Here is a 19055-nt window from a genome sequence, read left to right as displayed (position 1 = left end):
AAGTGGGACGGGAGAACGCAAGGGTGAAAGTGAAGGAGGGAATGGGGATAGTGAGATTGGAGTGGGTGTGGAGAGAATGAGGATCACTCAGCAAGTGGAGTAATGAGATTGGAGGGCTATAGGATGTGTGGGGTAGGGGAGTATTGGAGTGTGAAGAGCAAAAGCGCTTTGGAGGGGAGATGAGGGAGAAGAGGGATAGGGTTGTGTATGAAGAGGAAGGGCTTGTAGCTTCCTTCTGCACCCCCATTCCAATCTTTTCTCCCCTGTCTCCAGTCCTCCCTCTTTGCTCTTTCTGTTCATTTCAGTCTTTCCCCTTCCATTCCCATCCCCAGTACTTCCTTTATTCCCACCTCTGTATTCCATCTACTCGTCTTCCCTGAATTCTTCTCCTTCCATTCTTCTTCTGTGGCTCTATCCTCCATCCCCTATCCCTTGACCCTCCCTGAATCCTTCATTTCTCCTAGGACAAGCAGGATGGCGGTCCTCACAGATGGGTGACATCAGATGGAGCCAGGCATGGAAAACTTGTCAGTTTCTAGAACTTTGACTGGCACACTGAGCATGCCACTATCCGCATGTCCACGCGGGGTCCTCCTTCAGTCTTTTTTTTTTTTTTTCCCCCACAGTGTTGCCTCGCGGTAGTGGAGCTCTGCTCTTATAGTGTCTTCTACTTTCTTACTTGGTTTTCCAGTGTTTTCAGCATCTGGTCCCTCTTCTCCAGTCAATGTCCCTCTGGTGGCGTGGCAGGTTTACTTTTGCCTTTCATTGCAGTCTATTCCCGGGGTGTCGCTCCTTGGTGGCCTCTGGCCATCGACCGCTTGCTGGCTGTTTTTCATGACATCATCCGGTTTTTGACAGTGCTCCCAGTGCCAGCGGACCATGTCGATTACTGATCCGCACAAGGTTTTTATCTTCATCCTGGAGGCATCACACGACATCTGTGGGTGTCAACTGTGCGATCAGATGACCCCAAGGGCCGTCATGCCTGGCTGGATAAGATGCAGAAACTTTGGCCCCAAAAAATCTGCTCCATCCACTCTACTGTTGGAGGCGTAGACGCTTAGGGGCCAGGGGAGCCACTGGACATAGTCCCTATCCACGCCCCCTGTGGGTTCATCCAGGAAGAGAGAAGCCAGTGTAGGCCATCACCGGTGCCGATGCTGTTCTCCAGGGTCGACGCTCTCCAGCTTCCTTTGTGCTGGGGAAAGAACGGGCTGAGCATTGCGAAAAGGCCTGCAAGCATGGTTCTGGTGGCTGCCATGCCGTCACTGAAGTGACCCCGTGGTGGCCTCATCCTCTGGCAGACCTGGGAGTCCCAGGCATTCCCTACAGATTTCAGTGCCGGGCACTGAGCCTCCTTGGGGCTCTGAGAAGGCTCAGTGTCTCTTGTTCATCCTCCTCCATCAGTCCTAGCTTCACCAGACTTCCTGGAGGATTTGGACTGCAGGGTCCAGATGTCTGTGCGCCGAGCCCTGCTGGGTATCAAATTGCCCCGTACCAGGAGCCTGTTACTTCTTTTGGTACCCCTTCTAGAGCATCTGGACGTCCTACTCTGTGTCCTTCCGATGCAACCCGGTGCCCGTGGGACCCTCTGTTCCACAGCGGCCACCGATGCCCCCCTCTGGAGTGATTTCCATTACTGGGTCCTCCAAAGAGGAAGATTTGCTGTGGCCATTGGTGCCGTTGGGCCTGCTCATCCCATGACTGAAGTTCCTCAATCCCGTTCTTGGGCCGTCAGGAACCTCTGTACCATCGGTGCCCAGACTGAGGAGCTTGGGGTCCATCCATGTAGGCCCCCAAGGGATCTTAGAGAGGAAGAGGGTCCTGGGGAGATAACCTCTTGAGTCTTCTTTTGGGGGACTCTGATCTCCTGTCGGACCCTTCGCCACGAGAGGCATAGGTCTCCCCGGAAGATCTTTCCTTTATGGGTTTTTTTCTGGGCCAGGGCTGAAGCCATCCCACTTCAGTTCCTCACAGAGGAGGATGCTTGACATAAGATGTTGGAAGACTTCCAGTTCATTGATGCCCCAAAGAAGATAGTGGCTGTCACAATCCACAGTATCTTTAAGGAACTTCTTAAGATTTGGGAACATCCGGTATCAGTTCCTCTAGTTAATAGGAAGGCAGATGCAGTCTGCCTGGTGCAACAGGCTTTAGGATTTGAGGTGCCATCTCTGTCACCAGGAGTCTGCTATAAAAAAAAAAAAAAAAAAGCCAAGCACTCCTGCACCCATGCCTCCACCCCCCTGGGCCAGGATCACAGGGTGCTGGATGGCCAAGATAGAAAGGTATATCAGGGTGCTATGCTCATGGCCAGCATTGCCTCCTACCAATTATATATGACCCAATCCAACCAGAGCCTGTGGAAACAGGTCCAGGAGCTTTCGGAACGCCTGCCACAACAGCAACAAGATGCATTCTCTGCGGTAGTACAGCGGGATCTGGAAGTGGGAAAACACGAGCTGAGATCCACCTACAATGTTTTTGAGATAGTGGTGAGAGTAGCTGCAGTGGGCCAGGATGGCCTGGCTCTGTGCCTCGACCTCTGGCCAGAAGTCCAGGTGAAGCTGGTTGATCTGCCTTGTATGAGAGAGTCTCTTTGGGGACAAGGTCAGAGATGTGGTAGCCCAATTGAAGGACCACCATAAGACCCTTCAGCAGCTATTGTCTAGCGCTTCTGATCTGCCATCCTCCATCAGGAAGTCCTCGTGGCGAGCCTCGAGGAAATCCTATCAAAGGAAGTATTACCCTCTGGCCTCATGGGCTTGCACACCCTGTACTGGTTCCAGGAGTGGTTCCCACCAGCAGTGGACCCACAGTGTTTTGACTGGGAGCAAGGAAGCATGAGTGAGTCAGTTTGCCATACCCCTGGCATCCTATCCCCTGGTTGGGGGCAGGCTGCTTCGCTTTGCCCACTGCTGGCTCCTCATTACGTTGGACTTGTGGTTTCTCACAATCATCTGCCAGGGGCATTGGCTGAATTTCAGGGACATCCCTGCAGACTTCCCCATGTCCATCGTGGGGTTTGTCCACTCCACAGGAAATACTTGACAGAGCTCTCCACCCTTCTAATGGCAGGAGTGGTAGAACCCGTTCCCTTCCTTCAGCAGGGCTGAGGTTTCCATTCAAGATATTTCTTGATACCAAAGAGAACTGGGGGCCTACGCCCTATTCTCAATCTGAGCCTTGAACAAATTCCTTCAGAGGGAAAAGTTCAAAATGGTCTCTCTGGGCACCCTTATCCTACTGCTCCCTCGACCTGAAGGATGCCTATGCCTACATTGCAAACTTCTTGTGGCTTGGGAAGAAACTTTCCTTTGTGGTAGGAGAAGCTCATTACCAGTATCGAGTACTGCAGTTTGGCCTGGCCTCAGCCCCTTGGGTCTGCAAGTGCCTGGCAGTAGTGGAGGTGCACCTCAGACATCAGGGGGTACATATATTCCCTTGGACGACTGGCTGGTTAAAAAGTGCTTCCCAGCAGGGAGCGCTGCACTCTTTAAGTCTGACCATCCAAGTGCTGCAATCTGTTTGTCATCAATTACCCCAAGTCCCACATCTGCCTCTCACCCCATCTGGAATTCATAGGAGCCATACTGGACACTATTTAGGTCAAGGCATTTCTGCCCTGCATTCGCTCTCTTGCCCTGTCATCGCTGGTGGGGTTGGTGTGCAGCCGTAAGCAGGTTTCTACTTGTCTGCTGCTTTACCTTTTGGGCCACATGGTTGCATCTGTCCATTTCACCCCATTTGCCCACCTCTGCATGCTCAGGATGCAATGGACATTGCAATTGCAGTGGCAGCAGGCGTTTCAGGACCTAGAGGCATGTGTTTCCATCACACCACCTCTGCAGGTCTCCCTATCCTGGTGAGAGAATCTATCCAACCTAGAACGGGGAGTCCTTTTTCAGGCTGCCCTGCCTCAAGTACTACTTACCACCAATGCCTCCCCCCCCACAGTTGGGAAGGGGGGGGGGGTGGGTGCATGTGGATGACCTCCACACTCAGGATCGGTGGATAGTTCAGGAATCTCTATACCAGCTAAACTTCCTGGAGCTTTGGGCAATTCATTATGCTCTTTGGGCATTTCGAGACCTCTTATCCCACAAGGCAGTCCTGATTCTGACAGGTGGCAATACGGTATATCAACAAGCAGGGAGGCATGGGGTCGTTCCTCTGTCAAGAAATGGTACAGACTTGGTCCTGGGCTCTGTTGCAGGGCATGTTCCTGAGAGTGATGTATCTAGCCAGAGCAGTGAACATGGTGGTGGACTGTCTGAGCTGTACGTTTCAACCACATGAGTGGTCACTGAATCCGGCAGTGGTAGCCTGGGATTTTCAGCCAGTGGGGAACTCCAGATGTGGATCTCTTTGCCTCGCCGTGCAAATGCAAGGTGAGAAAATTGCCTCTTGTTCAAGATGGATGGACTTCCAGCCTCTGACACCTTTGCCCAGCATTGGTGCATAGGTCTCCGTGCATAGGTCTCCTGTACGCGTATCTTCCTCCTCTGCTGGTCAGGAAGGCTCTTGAAACTCCAGCAAGACTGGGGACCCATGACTCTCGTGGCCCAGACAGGTCTGGTTCCCACTCAGAGACCTGTCAGAGCCCGTGCCTGATCTGATAATGCAGTATAGAGGCAGACTGCCGTCCAAACCTCCAAGTGTTAACCTTGACAGCCTGGATGTTGAGCGCTTAGTCTTGAAGCCCCTGGACCTCTGACAATGTGTCTGAGGTGCTGGTAGTTTCCAGGAAGCCTTCCACTAGGAAGTCTTATCGACTGAAGTGGAGGTGGTTCTCAGTCTGGTGCGAGGGTTATGGCTTAGATCCATTCACCTGCCCCACTCTGAAGTTGCGGGGCTGAAAACCTCCTCAGTCAGGGTCCACCTGAGCACAGTCAGCACTTACCATCAAGTGTTGCTGGCACGCCCATCTCTGTGCAGCCCATAGGGCTCTTTATGCAGGGCCTGCTTCAACTGAAGCTCCCCCTCTGGCCTTCTATTGTGTCCTGGGACCTCAATGTGGTGTTTGCACGGCTCATGCAAGATCCTTTCGAGCCTATGTGCTCCTGCGATCTGAAGTTCCTCGCTTGGAAGGTCCTTTTTCCTGGTGGTGGTGGTCACTTCGGCTCGCAGGATTAGTGAGCTTCAGGCCTTGGTTAAATATCCAGCTTACACAAAATTTTCAGGATAGGGTGGTCCTGCAGGCGCATCCCAAGTTCGTGCCTAAAGTGGTGACTGATTTTCACCTCAAATCAGTCCATTGTTCTACCCTCCTTTTTTTCCGAGGCCCCATTCACATCAGGGCAAACAGGTTCTACACACCTTGGATTGTAAGAGGGCCTTCGCTTTCTATTTAGAACACACAGCAGGCCACAGACAATCCACTCAACTCCTCATATCTTTAGACAAGAATAGATTGGGTGGTTGTACTGGGCAAACTGTCCAATTGGCTAGCGGATTCTATCTCCTGCTATGCACAAATGGGCCTTCAGCTTGGAGGTTTGGTTAAGGCTTACTCTGAGAAATGCTATGGCAGTGTCAGCCTGCTAGCTGGCGGTTCTCGTGGCCGAAATCTGCAGGATTATGTGGAGTTCTTTACGCATGTTCGCTGCCCACTACTGCTTGGACAAAGGATGGTCAACAAGACAGTAGCTTTGGCCAATCTGTCCTTTGCAACCTCTTCCAGGCTTAAACCCAACTCTCCCTACCAAGACCCATGATTTGGGATCAGGCTGCCTCCTATCTTACCAACAACACCACAGTTTTTGTGCCTGTTGGCACCTGCTTTTTGGTGTAGGTTGGTTATGGAGCAGCCTGTAGCTTGGTATTCACTCATCTGTGAGGACTACCATCCCACTTGTCCTAGGAGAAAGTAGTTGCTTACCTGTAACAGGTGTGTTCAAAATCAGCAAGATTACCATCTTGCTGATGGTAATCTTGCTGATTACCCACCCGCCACCCTGCACAGTTGGGTTCTCCTGCATTTTATTTTGTTTTTTTTGCTCGTGAATTCTGTTTACGAGACTGAAGGGGGACCCCACATGGACATGTGGATAGGGGTATGCTCAATGTGCCAGTCAGTTCTACAAACTTTGATTTTTTTTTTCCTGCTGGATGCCATTTGTCACCTATCTGTGAGGACCAACATCCTGCTGTCCTAGAACACACTACAGTTGAGCAACTCTGCTTTCCCTGGAATCCCCTTTCTCTCTTCAGAGAGATCCCTTCCAATTATCAGATCCATTACCCTCTTTCTTCCCCAGTCCCAATCACTAAGATCTTCCTTTAATAGGGAACCACATTACGTTGGACAGAAAAGGCAGAAAACTTTTAAATAAAGTGTGAAGAAAAAAACCCCTTTAAATTGTATTTAAATTGCAAATTTACCACATAATTGCTACACAATTTTGAAAAATCTGCCACAATTTTGCTAACACTCGCTGCACAATCTTGAAAATTAGGGCACTTGAAAGGCAAGGCTTTAAAGAAAAATGGAAAGCTTGTTTGGTAGTAAGCCTTGGAAGACTTAACAGGCAACAAACTACGGCGATAATTCTTATGTAAGGAGGGAACCATGGAAAGGGTTGTGGCATGCTCCAAAATACTCCATATGAAGCTATTTTACAATAGGGAACGCTGCAGTCTGCGGAAACCAGAACAGACTCGTGATCTGTAGAGCGATAGCTTTTATACATGTGTGTGTATATATATCAGCTTCACACGCTACACTAGTCCTTACCTAAAGTGATTTATGTACGGTATTTATATTTTGTTTTTACGTTGCGCACAGTAGAAAATCACTCTAGGTGAGGGATAGTTTAGCATGTGAAGCGGTTAACTTTTATACATGTTTCCATAGAATAATTCAAAGGTCATAGTGACATAAGCCCAAAGGTTGTCTTGAAACCAAAATCTAGGGTCTGAGGAGACTCTCCAGTACATTGTTTATCTTTCTTGCTCTCGGGTGATTGTACATGTTTACACCTTTACCAGCATAGTTCCCCTTTACAAAAAAAAAGACTATATTCCCTCTCTAAAATGTTAGCTGCAGTATGACCAGTGTAGGTAAACTGGCATTTGACACTCCCCTGGAACAGCAATTGTTAGAGAGAGGAATTGCTAATTCCATTGAGCCATGTCCAAGCTTGAGACTTGATTCATGTTGTACGATTTGGTTGTAAATGCCAGCTGATAGGGCACATTGCATCCCTCTAGCTTAGAAAGTTACCAACGTTGACACAGTTCTTCTCAGAGGACAAGGATGGCAGTCCTCGCACATGGGTGACATCCGATGGAGCCCAGCATGGAACTTTGAGCTCAAAGAATCTAGAGCTTTCAGCAAGCTCTGAGTCTATGCAGCTGTAGTCTTCTCCCTGCCTCTTAGGCAGATCCCCCTCAGCATTTTTCCACCGAGTCGTGTGGTCGTGATGTCAACTTTGTGCGCTCTTCTCTACTATTGCTGTGACTTTTTTTTTTCCCCCGGTCTGGAGATGCAGCTGTTTTTTCCTAACAGCCTTTTTCAGTCTTTCCTTAATTTTTTTCCCTTTTTCTTAAGCTCTGCCACCCCATGGCAGGCCTTATCCTAAGCGGCCTGGTAGTCTGTTTTCTTTTCTTAAGTAATATATCAAGCACCTAGAACAAGAGAAGGCTTTAAACAATCTAAAATGTACCATGCAGCATTTAGCATGCAGAGATTCTGCTACGTGCTGTGTACCATGTGGTGTACAGCACTTGGCAAAATTAATCAAAATTAATACCAGCCTTCTCGAAGTTCCAGGATGGCTCCTTCACAGGATTTCCCCAAATCTTGTTTGCCAACAGGCAGTATTATGATCTTCATACTATAAGCCTTTGTTCTATACATGGGTGGACTTTTGGTTCCTGTACGGCAACTGAGGTCTGCCTGAAACGCAAACAAAATGTGGTAAGGACTGGAAGGCCAATCTAGTTTGCTGACTGACTTCCCTGGTATAATGCTATAAACCCCAATGGATCTCAAGCTTTTCCTTCCCTTCACAGATATTTTCTAATTTCTCTCCTAAGAGAACTTAACTAGTACAGTTTTTTTCTCCTTGCTTGGGGTTTGAAACGACAACCACTGGATACCTGGGGTGCGAGAACTGCTGTTCTCGCATGTTGCATGAGATGGTGGAGCAGCATTGGAAATTGAAAGGGACCTTGGGACTGCAGTCCTGGACAAAAGTCTGACCAGCAATCTTCATCCCGGAGTCTTCCACATTTACAGAGCTGGGTGGGAACACTGGTTGCAGACTAGGTCTGTGGGCTTTAACTATTCTTGTCTCAGTTCATGGGGTAATTTTTCTGAAGGAAAAGACAGCAAGAATTTACTGCCAAGGTGCCCTATAACAACCAGTACTTGTTTTTTGACATTTTTTCCTCAGGGTAGATAAAATGGCAAAGGACCAGGATTCCCTGCCTGGATTGTGGGGAATGGGTGATAGCCCACTTGTGCTAGATCGATTTCTAGTCTGTGACGACAGATTTAGATGCCACTGGGTAGAAATGTTGACACTAGTGTGGGGTTAGATGCGATGAATGGAAATATGGCCTACTTTTGGACAGTGAGTGTTTCAAAATATTCCCCACACTGCTCTCACCCCCTAACTACTGACACTTAAACTCAATCTTCTAAAGTCCCTTTCTCCAGAGACTTCACAGGCTCTGATTCATCCAGAGAAGTTTCCACTATCTTCGAGGCTTCAGTTTTTCCACGAGTTAGGAGAAAACCTGAGCAAGCAGCATAATTTGGTGTTCAGTAGCAAAAGTAGACAGGAGAGGAAGATGGAAGCTTTATAAATACAATAATCCTGCATATGGGGTTAGAGGAATGAGCTCACTTGAACTGCAAGAAGCTGTTTAGAAGTCTCTTCAAACTAATTGGTCTACGAAAGAAAAATTGTTCTAGGACAGCTTGGTGAAATGGACCCATGATGGGGAAAGACAGGTATGGGTTCAGATTTTCTATGGCTTTGATACAGCCAAGTTCTTAGACATATCTATGACTCCATAGCATGGATAAGAACATAAGAAATTGCCATGCTGGGACAGACCAAGGGTCCATCAAGCCCAGCATCCTGTTTCCAACAGAGGCCAAAAACCAGGCCACAAGAACCTGGCAATTACCCAAACACTAAGAAGAGCCCATGCTACTGATGCAATTAATAGCATAAGAGGATGGTATGAGGGGCCTTTAAGCAGTGCACTTGAGGTTTATCCTTTTTGAGGGAAAGCTATTTACTTTGCTCACATCTAGATAAGATTGTAAAATACAGTAAGTTCACTCCTTTTGTAGAGGAGACTGCCTTGTAGGTCCTTAGTGTTTTTTTTTTTTTAAACATATGTTTATTAAAGATGAAACACAGAACCGAAGTGATAGTACTATGACAGAATAGCAATGTGATTCAAGGTATACACTTTCAAAAAACAATGTCTCAATCACATTACATATAGACCTGTTCGATTGTCTGGATAGTCTTTCCTATAGTTTGCATTTTGCATTTCCCCCCCCCCCCCCCCCCCCCCCCCCCCCCCCACTGGTCCTTAGTTTTAAAAAAAACAAAACAAAACTGAGGAAGACTTAGGAAAAATGCACACAGATTAGACACGTGGCATACACATGAGTAGAATTAGTATGGTGGCTCTACTGCTCACAAGTTTAAAATTGTGAAAACTTCAACCTTGCTTACTAGACCATGTCTGTTGTCTTTATAAATCTTCACAATTCTTCTTTTCTAAAAAGCAGAAAAAATTCACCTGTTATAACAAGGTTTTGTGTGGTAAAAAAAAAAAAGTGCTAGTTTTGTGATTTAAAAACCTGTTAGAGAATTCAAGCATCAAGTTTTGCCAAGGCAAGTTTCCTCTAAGAGGGCTTTTTATAATGCTGAACACTGGATGAAGGAGATACACATTAAAGCAACTTTGGATCTGTTATATATTGGAATTTGTTGTTGCAAGGCCTTGATTTAGGCCTGTATGCAAGTACAGTGCCTGTTCTATCCTCTGACCCTGAGAGAAATCTTTTTTTTCTAGGTAGGAAGACTATAAATGTCAAGCGTTTACAAGACACCTACCCTTTTTATAATACAAAACTTGTATTGAATTTTCTTATTGTACCACTATTTGTACTTATTGATCAACTTTTTTCTTAAATTAACCGTTGGTTACATCTTGCTCTGCCAAGTGTCTGTATTTGCCATTTTTTCTCTAGTTCTGTCTAGACAAGGTGGTTTCTAATGCCTCAATTTTGTTCCCACCGTTAAACTTTGGACACAGACTTCTTGGTGAATATGGAGCCATAAAATAGATGAAATTGTAGTCTTTATTAGTTTTATTTGGAAAATCACATTTTTTCCTTTCAGGAAATGTGAATATTTAGAGCTGGTAATAAAGAATTGCCTATCTCTACATATGTTTGCAGGATTCATTTTTCTATCAGTCTTGCATAAAAGCCCCAGTGGTTCTTTGTGTACTCCACTATAGCAGTGTTTTAGCCTGCAGAAGAGTACATCAGTTGGAAGTGATGCAAAGCAGCAATGTCAGCCCATGGTAATACCACAGTGAAAACACTACAGAGTAGACAAATAGGCATCAGCAGATGTAGTGTTTTTAGAAAAGTCTTCCATGCTGCTCTTATCCACTACCCCATAAGATATTGCTGTTCTTTGCGCTATCACTGGTCACTCTTGGTGCATAATACATAGGAAGTTTCTTAGATTCCTTTTTTCTTACAATAGTCAAGACAGAAAAGAAATTTAGAAGCCAAACAAATGTTCTACCTGGTGCAACACTCTCTCCTTAAGGAGACTTCTGGTGAAAGTCTCCATAATTTGTAGATAACTGTTTTTCAGCATCAAGAGTTCAAAGTGAATTAGAATACAATGGGTCATACTAGGTAGTGAGAAAGTTAATTGGAAATTGAGTAGAATTCGTGACAGGTTATAGGGTGTTCTATTAGTGGAGTAGGTGAGAGATTAAAGTAGCCCTGGCGTCAGGATGACTGCTAAAATTCTGTACAGGTAGAAAGGGGTTCTTTGTAGGTCCAAAGTGGTACAGATGGGAATCTGAGGATGGGTTATGGTGCCCCATAGTGTCCTATTTCACATGTTTTTCAACTCTACTTTAATCGTATGACAAGATGTCTTGAAACTAACCTTGGGGGGGGGGTAGAGGCACACCTATCCAGTTGGGTTTTCAGGATTGTTACAATGAATACGCATAGGAGAGAGTTGCATGCTCTGCCTCCATTGTATGAAATCTCATTTATTGTGGCAATCCTGTTTCCATTCCATTTTCTGTGCCTGGCAGGCATCAATTGTCTCCTAGCTAGAGTTTGATTTTATATCCCTTGTTTTCTGGTCAGTCATGGATAAGCTAATATGAATAATATGGATAAAAAACAACCTCACCTCCTTATTCTTTTAGATCTCTCTGCGGCTTTTGACACTGTCAACCATTCATCTTTATTACAAGGTCTGATAGACATAGGCATTAAGGGAACAGTACTCAGCTGGTTCAAGTCCTTCCTGGTTAATAGACAATTCAAGGTAAAGATAAACAACAAAGAATCACACCCGGTCCCAGCAAATCAAGGAGTCCCTCAAGGTTCCTCCCTCTCTCCAACCCTTTTCAACATTTACCTTCTCCCTCTCTGTCGACTTCTTAATAATCTAAACCTAACACACTACATTTACGCGGATGACATCCAAATACTCATCCCAATCTCAGAATCCCTACACAAAACCTTGATTCACTGGAATAATTGCTTGCAACTAATCAATCATCTTCTATCCAGTCTCAGCCTTATTCTCAACAACAACAAAACCGAGATCTTAATTATCAATCATGACGTTAATAACAATCTAATATACCCAGCTGTCCCACTCATTTCTACCACTCCTATAATTAATCACTCACCATATGTACGTGATCTAGGCGTCATGATAGATAATCAGCTTCAAAAAATTTATAAGCACCACCACTAAAGACTGCTTCTATAAACTTCTTGTCCTGAGAAAATTGAAACCACTTCTCCACTTCAATGATTTTCGGATGGTTCTACAAGCCATTATTCTAACAAAAATCGATTATTGCAACTCGCTCCTTTTTGGCCTCCCTACCTCATCCATCAAACCCCTCCAGATGATTCAAAACTCTGCAGCTAGAATCCTTACCAATACAAATAAAAGAGACCATATAACCCCCATACTAAAACTCCTCCACTGGCTGCCTATTAAGCAAAGGATTCTCTATAAAGTATACACAGCAATTCATAAATCTATTTACAACATATCCCCACTCCACTTAAGTACCCAACTTCGTTTTCACTCTTCATCTAGACCTATCAGAGGAGCTTATAAAGGCACACTCTATGTTCCTTCAACAATATCCTTACATCAGAAACGTACCATCTCTTTAGCAGGACCCGTCCAATGGAACATGCTCCCGCCAGACATCCGCCTTGAGATCTGCTTCGCTTCCTTCAAAAAGAAAATTAAAACCTGGCTCTTTAGCCAAGCTTTTCCAGAACTTTGATTATTTTTTACCTCCAGCTATCAAGATTTTCTCACCATCGCAATCCCTTCTGCAGATCACATTTATCTTAGACAATTACGCCTTATTTTATGATTTGGTTTCTCAAAGAGACTATACAATTTTCTCAATGTTATTTTTCGAACCTGTTTTCCATGTTTTCCAAGTTCTATAACCTTGTTATATGTACCGCCTCTTGGCGTAATTTTTATGTTTCAATGTAAACCGATGTGATCTGTATTTTAATACAGGAACACCGGTATATAAAAATCTAAAAATAAATAAATAAATAAAATAAATAAGCAAACCAGTGCTGTCAGATTCCCTTGGTGTGCTAGGATTATATCTCACAGAGGGCGAGGTGTTGCCTGTATGCTACCATGACCTCCAAAAGGATGACTGTCCTTTGGCTGAAGCTGCTGGTCCTGGAACTTCACTGGATGCTGGTGATGCATCAGCATGGAGGGGGAGCGTTCCAGTCCTTCAACATTGGGTGTCAGGACCAGAGAAGCAAGTCATTGCCTGCCTCTTTCTGTTCAAAGGCATCTGTTTCTACTTTTTGAAACTGGCATTGAGCTCCAGTGCTGGGCATTGAGCCAAGGCAAAGCATTGCCTCTAGAGGGAACAGTGTGGCAGTGAAACCCCCCCCCCATGTCTCCCCATGGAGAGAGATCCTTACTGAAGGCCCAGGATGTGTAGCAGTCTCCAGGGGTCTCAATGTCAGCCACTGATGAACCTCTGTTCCCATTAAGATGTGACTACCCCTCCTGTCTCTTAGATGCTGTTGGCTTTAGCTGCCTTTGAGTAGATATAGCAGGCCTTGAATAAGGCACTGTGAGGCCTCCGTGCTCTGAGTGCATCTTGACCAGTGCAGGCTGTAGCCGGGTCACTACATTCCCTCTGCTGCCAGATACCCTGCACTGGTACTTTTTTCAGTACTTATGCTGGTTTCCAGAGGGGAATTAATGTCTCTGGCATTTGCCCAGATGGTAATCTCCAGCCTATCAGGGGAGTAAGCTACCCTGAGATGTTGGAGTTTCTCAGGTTTCAGACCCAAGCAGACTAGCACACACCCTTCTTTGACCTTGTTCATCAGATAGGTGCAGTTGAGGTCTTAACCAGCCTGCTGATAAGGGTCTGAGCTTTCTTGGGGGTACAGTTTTGATTTATATTATCACTGTTACATTTTTATTCTGTATCATTGTATTTTAATACCTCGTACTTCTATTTACATGTTATCAGTGTTCATTTTAGATTTTATTGCTTTGGTTATCTATATTGCTGATGTCTCTGTACATTGCATTGATTTATATTTGATTAAGTTGTTATAAATCAGATAAAAGTTATAGTTCCAGTGATGACTGAAGAGTAATTGTCTTCCCTCCACCCCTTCTTCCCCAGAGAGACAGAAGTCTCCCTCCTGAGAACATCTTTCACTGGTTTCATAGGTCAAATTAGAGGCCATTCACTTTATTTTGTTGGACAATATCAGAAATAAGATGCTAAACATTCTCCAATTCATGTAACTCCCTAAAGCAGCTGTGGTAATCCCAGTTCCGAAAATCATTCAGGAGATGAGGATTTGTGTGACCCCCCCCCCCCCCCAAACCACACACACACACACACACACACTTTTTGCTCTGATAAACTAGAAAGCAAACACTTTCTCCTCACAGGCTTCTGGATTTGAAGAGGCAGCTACCATTCCAGTCTGTGGTTGAATCTGCTCTCAAGAGGACTAGGACCCATTCTGGAATCCTTACCCAGGAACATAGGACACTGTTGGAGAAGGGTGATTTGGGTGCCATGCTAAATGTCCACATAGCTTCCTACCAGCTCTTCATGGGCTAGTACTTATGGGACCTATTGAATCAGATGCAGGGGGGTGACTGGTAGACTTCCTCAAAAGTAGCAGGGCACCCTTCATTCACTGGTGGGGCAGAAAACATAATCCAATCGACCTTTTGTTTTCAAAACAGCATGGTTTCTGCCATGTGGATTGGTGCCTGCAGATTTGCCTGAGATCTAGGAAAGCCTTGCAGATCTCATATTGGAGAGAATCTCTTTGAAGAAAAGGAAGCAGTAGCACAGATACTTAAAGTATACAAAGTTTTCAGCAGCTCTCCACATCTATTCCACACCCACCCTCTTTTAGGAAGTATCTGAGAACAGGGTGAGGCACACTTTACAGCCAAGGATGTACTTTACCCCTAAGCCACAGCCAGCACTCCAGTCAACACCTGGGATGGTTTTTTGACTGGATCACAGTATATAGCCTACATCCCTGATCCCGTGCCAGAGGACCTTCCTGTCTAAGGAGTACTGAGACTTTATGTAAATAGTTGACCCGGTATGTATGGGTTATCAGAGGGGTACACACATTGGGTCTTCTGCCACAATGCCCCCTCTCCCCAGACCCCAGTTGGGAGTCACTCAAAGCATCAGGAATTGCTTCAGAAAGAGCTTTCCTCCCTCTTAACAGACCAATGTGCTTGAGCCTGTTCCACCGGAAAGAGCAGGGATTCTATTCAAAGTACTTACTGATTCTAAACATAACAAGAATTTGTCCCATCCTAGACCTAAGAGCCTTGAACATTTTTGTGTGAAAAGAAAAATTCAAGTGGTTCCCTGAGCACCTTTGATTCCTTTTCTTTGAAAAGGTTAACTATGTGCTCTTGATCTCAATGATGCTTACACTCAGATGTTTCCACTATAGTAAATCTCAGATTTGTTGTAGGTGACTCACTACGTGTTGCTGCATGCTGCCTTTTGCCTAGTGCCTTCTTGCTGTGATGGTGCATCTATGAAAACTGGAAATGCTTGTGTATCCTTATCTGGACAATTGGCTGGTTAAGAGCTCATTGGAAGTGCTGCAGAATCAATGCATAAGACTATCTGGGTGTTGGATTTGCTAGGGCTTGTTTACTACCCCAAAACTTGAGCCTGTCATCTCAGTTGGAGTTAAGTGGGAAAGCCCAGTGCACCATATCAAAGGCTGTTTCTGCATCAACTGACAAAAGCACTGCCGGAATGTTCTTTGCACCCACCATATGTCTATCCTTTGGACAAAGGCTGCCATCCAGTTTGGCATAAACCCGCCTGATCCGGATGTACTAGGCAGGGGATTACCCTCTTCAGTCTGTTCACTAGTAATTTAGCCATTATTTTAAGGATAATATTGAGCAGGGAAACTGGTCTGTAAGATCTACACAAAGTTGGGTCTCTGGTTTAGCAAGAACTGATATTCCTGCCAAATTAGACCCCAGAGACAAAAATCCTGCATTCCTGTGATAGTTAAGAGGGGTAACTAAAGAAGCAAACACTTTTTGTAGAATCTAGTAGTAAAGCCATATAGCCTGGCACCTTGTCTGCTTTAAAATAACTAAGTACTTGGAATCTTTCTCTGGTTGCAATTTCCTGATCTAACATCTGTTAAATTATCAATCTTGGCAGTTCAGCATTGTTTATCTCAGGGTCCTGAATTGATGCATCTACACTGTACAGTTCACTATAAAACTCTAGAAAGCACTTCTAATATCTGTACTAGATAAGAGAATTACCTTCCTTTTCTTTAAGTTTTGCCATTTGGTTTTGTTCAGCTAATGCTTTCAACTTTTATTTTCCCACTCAGTGTAGGTCACAGATAAAGGATAGTCAAAATGGGAGATTTCAAATACCCCAATATTGACTAGGTAAATGTAACATTGGGATATGCTAGAGAGAGTTCCTGGAAGGAATAAATGAGTTTTATGGAGCAATTGGTTCAGGAGCCAACGCAAGAGGGAGAGATTTTAGATCCATTTCTCAGTGGAGCACAGGATTTGGAGAGAGGGGTTACTGGGGTGGGACCGCTTGGCAATAGTGATATGATCAAATTTGAATTAATGACTGGAAGGGGGACAGGAAGCAAAGGGAAACTTTGATAAAATGAGTTAAAAAAAAAACAAACCAAAAAACAAAACCTGAAAGGAGCAGCTACAAAGGTAAGAAGTGTGGACAGTTTAAAAAAAAAAAATCCTCTAAGCACAATCCAGATGTATTCTACACTTTAAGAAAGGTGTGAAAGGGAAGGCAAAATGATTACCAGCATGGTTAAAAGGTGAGGTGAAAGAGGCTATTTTAGCCAAAAGATCTTTATTCAAAAATTGGAAGAAGTATCCAACAGAAGAAAATAGGATAAAGCATAAGCATTACCCTGTCTTGTAAATGTCTTACATTTAACTTGCCAAGAGAATTTGAAAAGGTGTCCATAGAGGCAAAAACTCATAGTAAAAACTTAAAATATATCCGAAGCAGAAAGCCTGTGAGGGAATCAATTGGACTGTTAGATGATTGAGGGGTAAAAGGGGCATTTAGAGAAGATAAGGCCATCGTGGAAAGAGTAAATTTCTTTGCTTCAGTGTTTACTGAAGAGGATGTTGGGGGGAGAACTTCTCTGGAACAGGTTTCATGGGTAATGATTCAGATGGACTGAACCAAATCACGGTAAACCTAGAAGATGTGGTAGCCCTGTGACAAAGTGAAGAGTAGTAAATCACCTGGACCAGATGGTATACACACCAGGATTCTGAAGGAACTCAAATGAAATTTCAGATCTATTAGTAAAAATTTGTAACCTATCATTAAAATCATCCATTGTACCTGAAGACTGGAGGGTGGCTAATGTAACCCCCAATATTTAAAAAGGGCCCCAGGGGAAATACGGGAAACTGCATACCAGTTAGCCTGACTACAGTGCCAGGAAAAATAGTGGAAAATGTCTAAAGATCAAAATCACAGAACACTTAGGCATGGTTTAATGGAACAAAGTCAGCAAGGCTTTACCCAAGGCAAGTCTTGCCTCACAAATCTGCTTCACTTTTTTGAAGGGGTTAAACATGTAGATAAAGGTGAACCGGTAGACATATATTTTGATTTTCAGAAGGCATTTGACAAAGTTCCTCAATAGAGACTTCTAGGAAAAGTAAAGTCGTGGGATAGGTGGCAATGCCCTTTCGTGGATTACAAACTGGTTAAAAATAGGAAACAGAGTAGGATTAAATGAACAATTTTCTTCGTGAAGGTCTGTGGCCAGTGGAGTGCCTCAGGGATCTGTACTGGGACCTGTGCTTTTCAGTATATTTATAAATGATCTGGAAAGGAATTACGAGTGAGGTAATCAGATTTGCAGATACAAAATTGTTCAGAGTAGTTAAATCACAAGCAGATTGTGATAAATTGCAGGAGGACCTTGTGAGACTGGAAAATTGGGCATCCAAATGGCAGATGTAATTTAATGTGGATAAGTGCAAGGTGATGCATATTGGGAAAACTAACCCATGTTATAGTTACATGATAGGTTCCATATTAGGAGCTACCACCCAGGAAAGAGATCTAGGCATCATAGTGGATAATACATTGAAATCGTTGGAAAATGTCATAATGCCTCTGTATTGCTCCATGGTGAGACTGCACCTTGAATACTGTGTACAATTCTGGTCACCGCATCTCAAAAAAAGGTATAATTGCGATAGAGAAGGTACAGAGAAGGGCGACCAAAATAAAGGGGATGGAACAGCTCCACTATGAGGAAAGACTAAAGAGGACTGTTCAGCTTGGCGAAGAGATGGCTGAGGGGGAATATGATAGAGGTGTTTAAAATCATGAGGTCTAGAATGGGTAAATGTGAATCAGTTATTTACTCTTCCAGATAATAGGACTAGGGGGCACTCCATTAAATTTGCATGTAGCACATTTAAAACTAATCTGAGTTTTTTCACTCCACGCACAATTAAAGTCTGGAATTTGTTGCCAGGGATGTAGTTAGTGCAGTTGGTGTAGCTGTGTTTAAAAAAGGTCTGGGAGGAGAAGTCCATTTCCTGCTATTAATCAAGTTTTAAAAAATAGCCACTGCTATTACTAGTATCAGTAGCATGGGATAGACTTAGTTTTTGGATACTTGCCAGGTACTTATCCTGGATTGGCCAAAGTTGGAAACAGGATGCTGGGCTTGATGGACCCTTGGTCTGACCCAGTATGGCATATTCTTATGATAAAGGATAGCAGTCAAACATTGTCAGTACAGATTGAATATAACTCAAAATCTGATTAATTATATTGTGTATTTGCTTTTATGTATGACTTAAAATTATATGCTATGTATTTATAGATTTATTTTAATCTGAACTGCCAAGATTGTATCTCAGATTGACATATAAATAAATATAATTTATTTCATTTGATATGCTATGGTGTCAGTCTAGGGATCTAAGCTTCTCTAGCATTTATTAGATGTTTCAACATGCCTTTAGTCAAATTATGCATGTGAAGTCGCTCTAGTAATATCTTATAGGGTCACTCTTGCCTTTTTTCTCTTGTATGAAGATTGAGGTCAGCTTCCCCACACCACAGCCTTCAAGCACTCCCAGAGGGTCATCGGTGACAATTCTCTACTTCATTGATATTTGAATATTTCCCTCTTTTTAACTTTGTGTAGTATGTCTCGTCAGACAGTGTCATTTAATCTTCAT

General features: G+C 44.1%; 1 protein-coding gene across 27 annotated transcripts in view; it reads left to right on the top strand.

The window, feature by feature from the left end:
• ELAVL2 (ELAV like RNA binding protein 2) overlaps positions 1-19055 on the top strand; it is a 462154-nt gene that overhangs the window by 161045 nt on the left and 282054 nt on the right. For 19 of the 27 annotated variants that reach the window (XM_029606073.1, XM_029606016.1, XM_029606198.1 and 16 more), the window contains one exon: positions 18062-18064. The exons of the other annotated variants lie outside the window; for them this stretch is intronic. In XM_029606073.1, the coding sequence (XP_029461933.1) occupies positions 18062-18064 (3 nt within the window). The remainder of the gene's footprint in view (positions 1-18061; positions 18065-19055) is intronic. 27 annotated transcript variants of the gene reach the window in all.

Source organism: Rhinatrema bivittatum, chromosome 1 (genome assembly GCF_901001135.1).
Source record: "Rhinatrema bivittatum chromosome 1, aRhiBiv1.1, whole genome shotgun sequence".
Taxonomy (NCBI): Eukaryota; Metazoa; Chordata; class Amphibia; order Gymnophiona; family Rhinatrematidae; genus Rhinatrema; species Rhinatrema bivittatum.
This window is presented reverse-complemented; position numbering and strand designations above follow the sequence as displayed.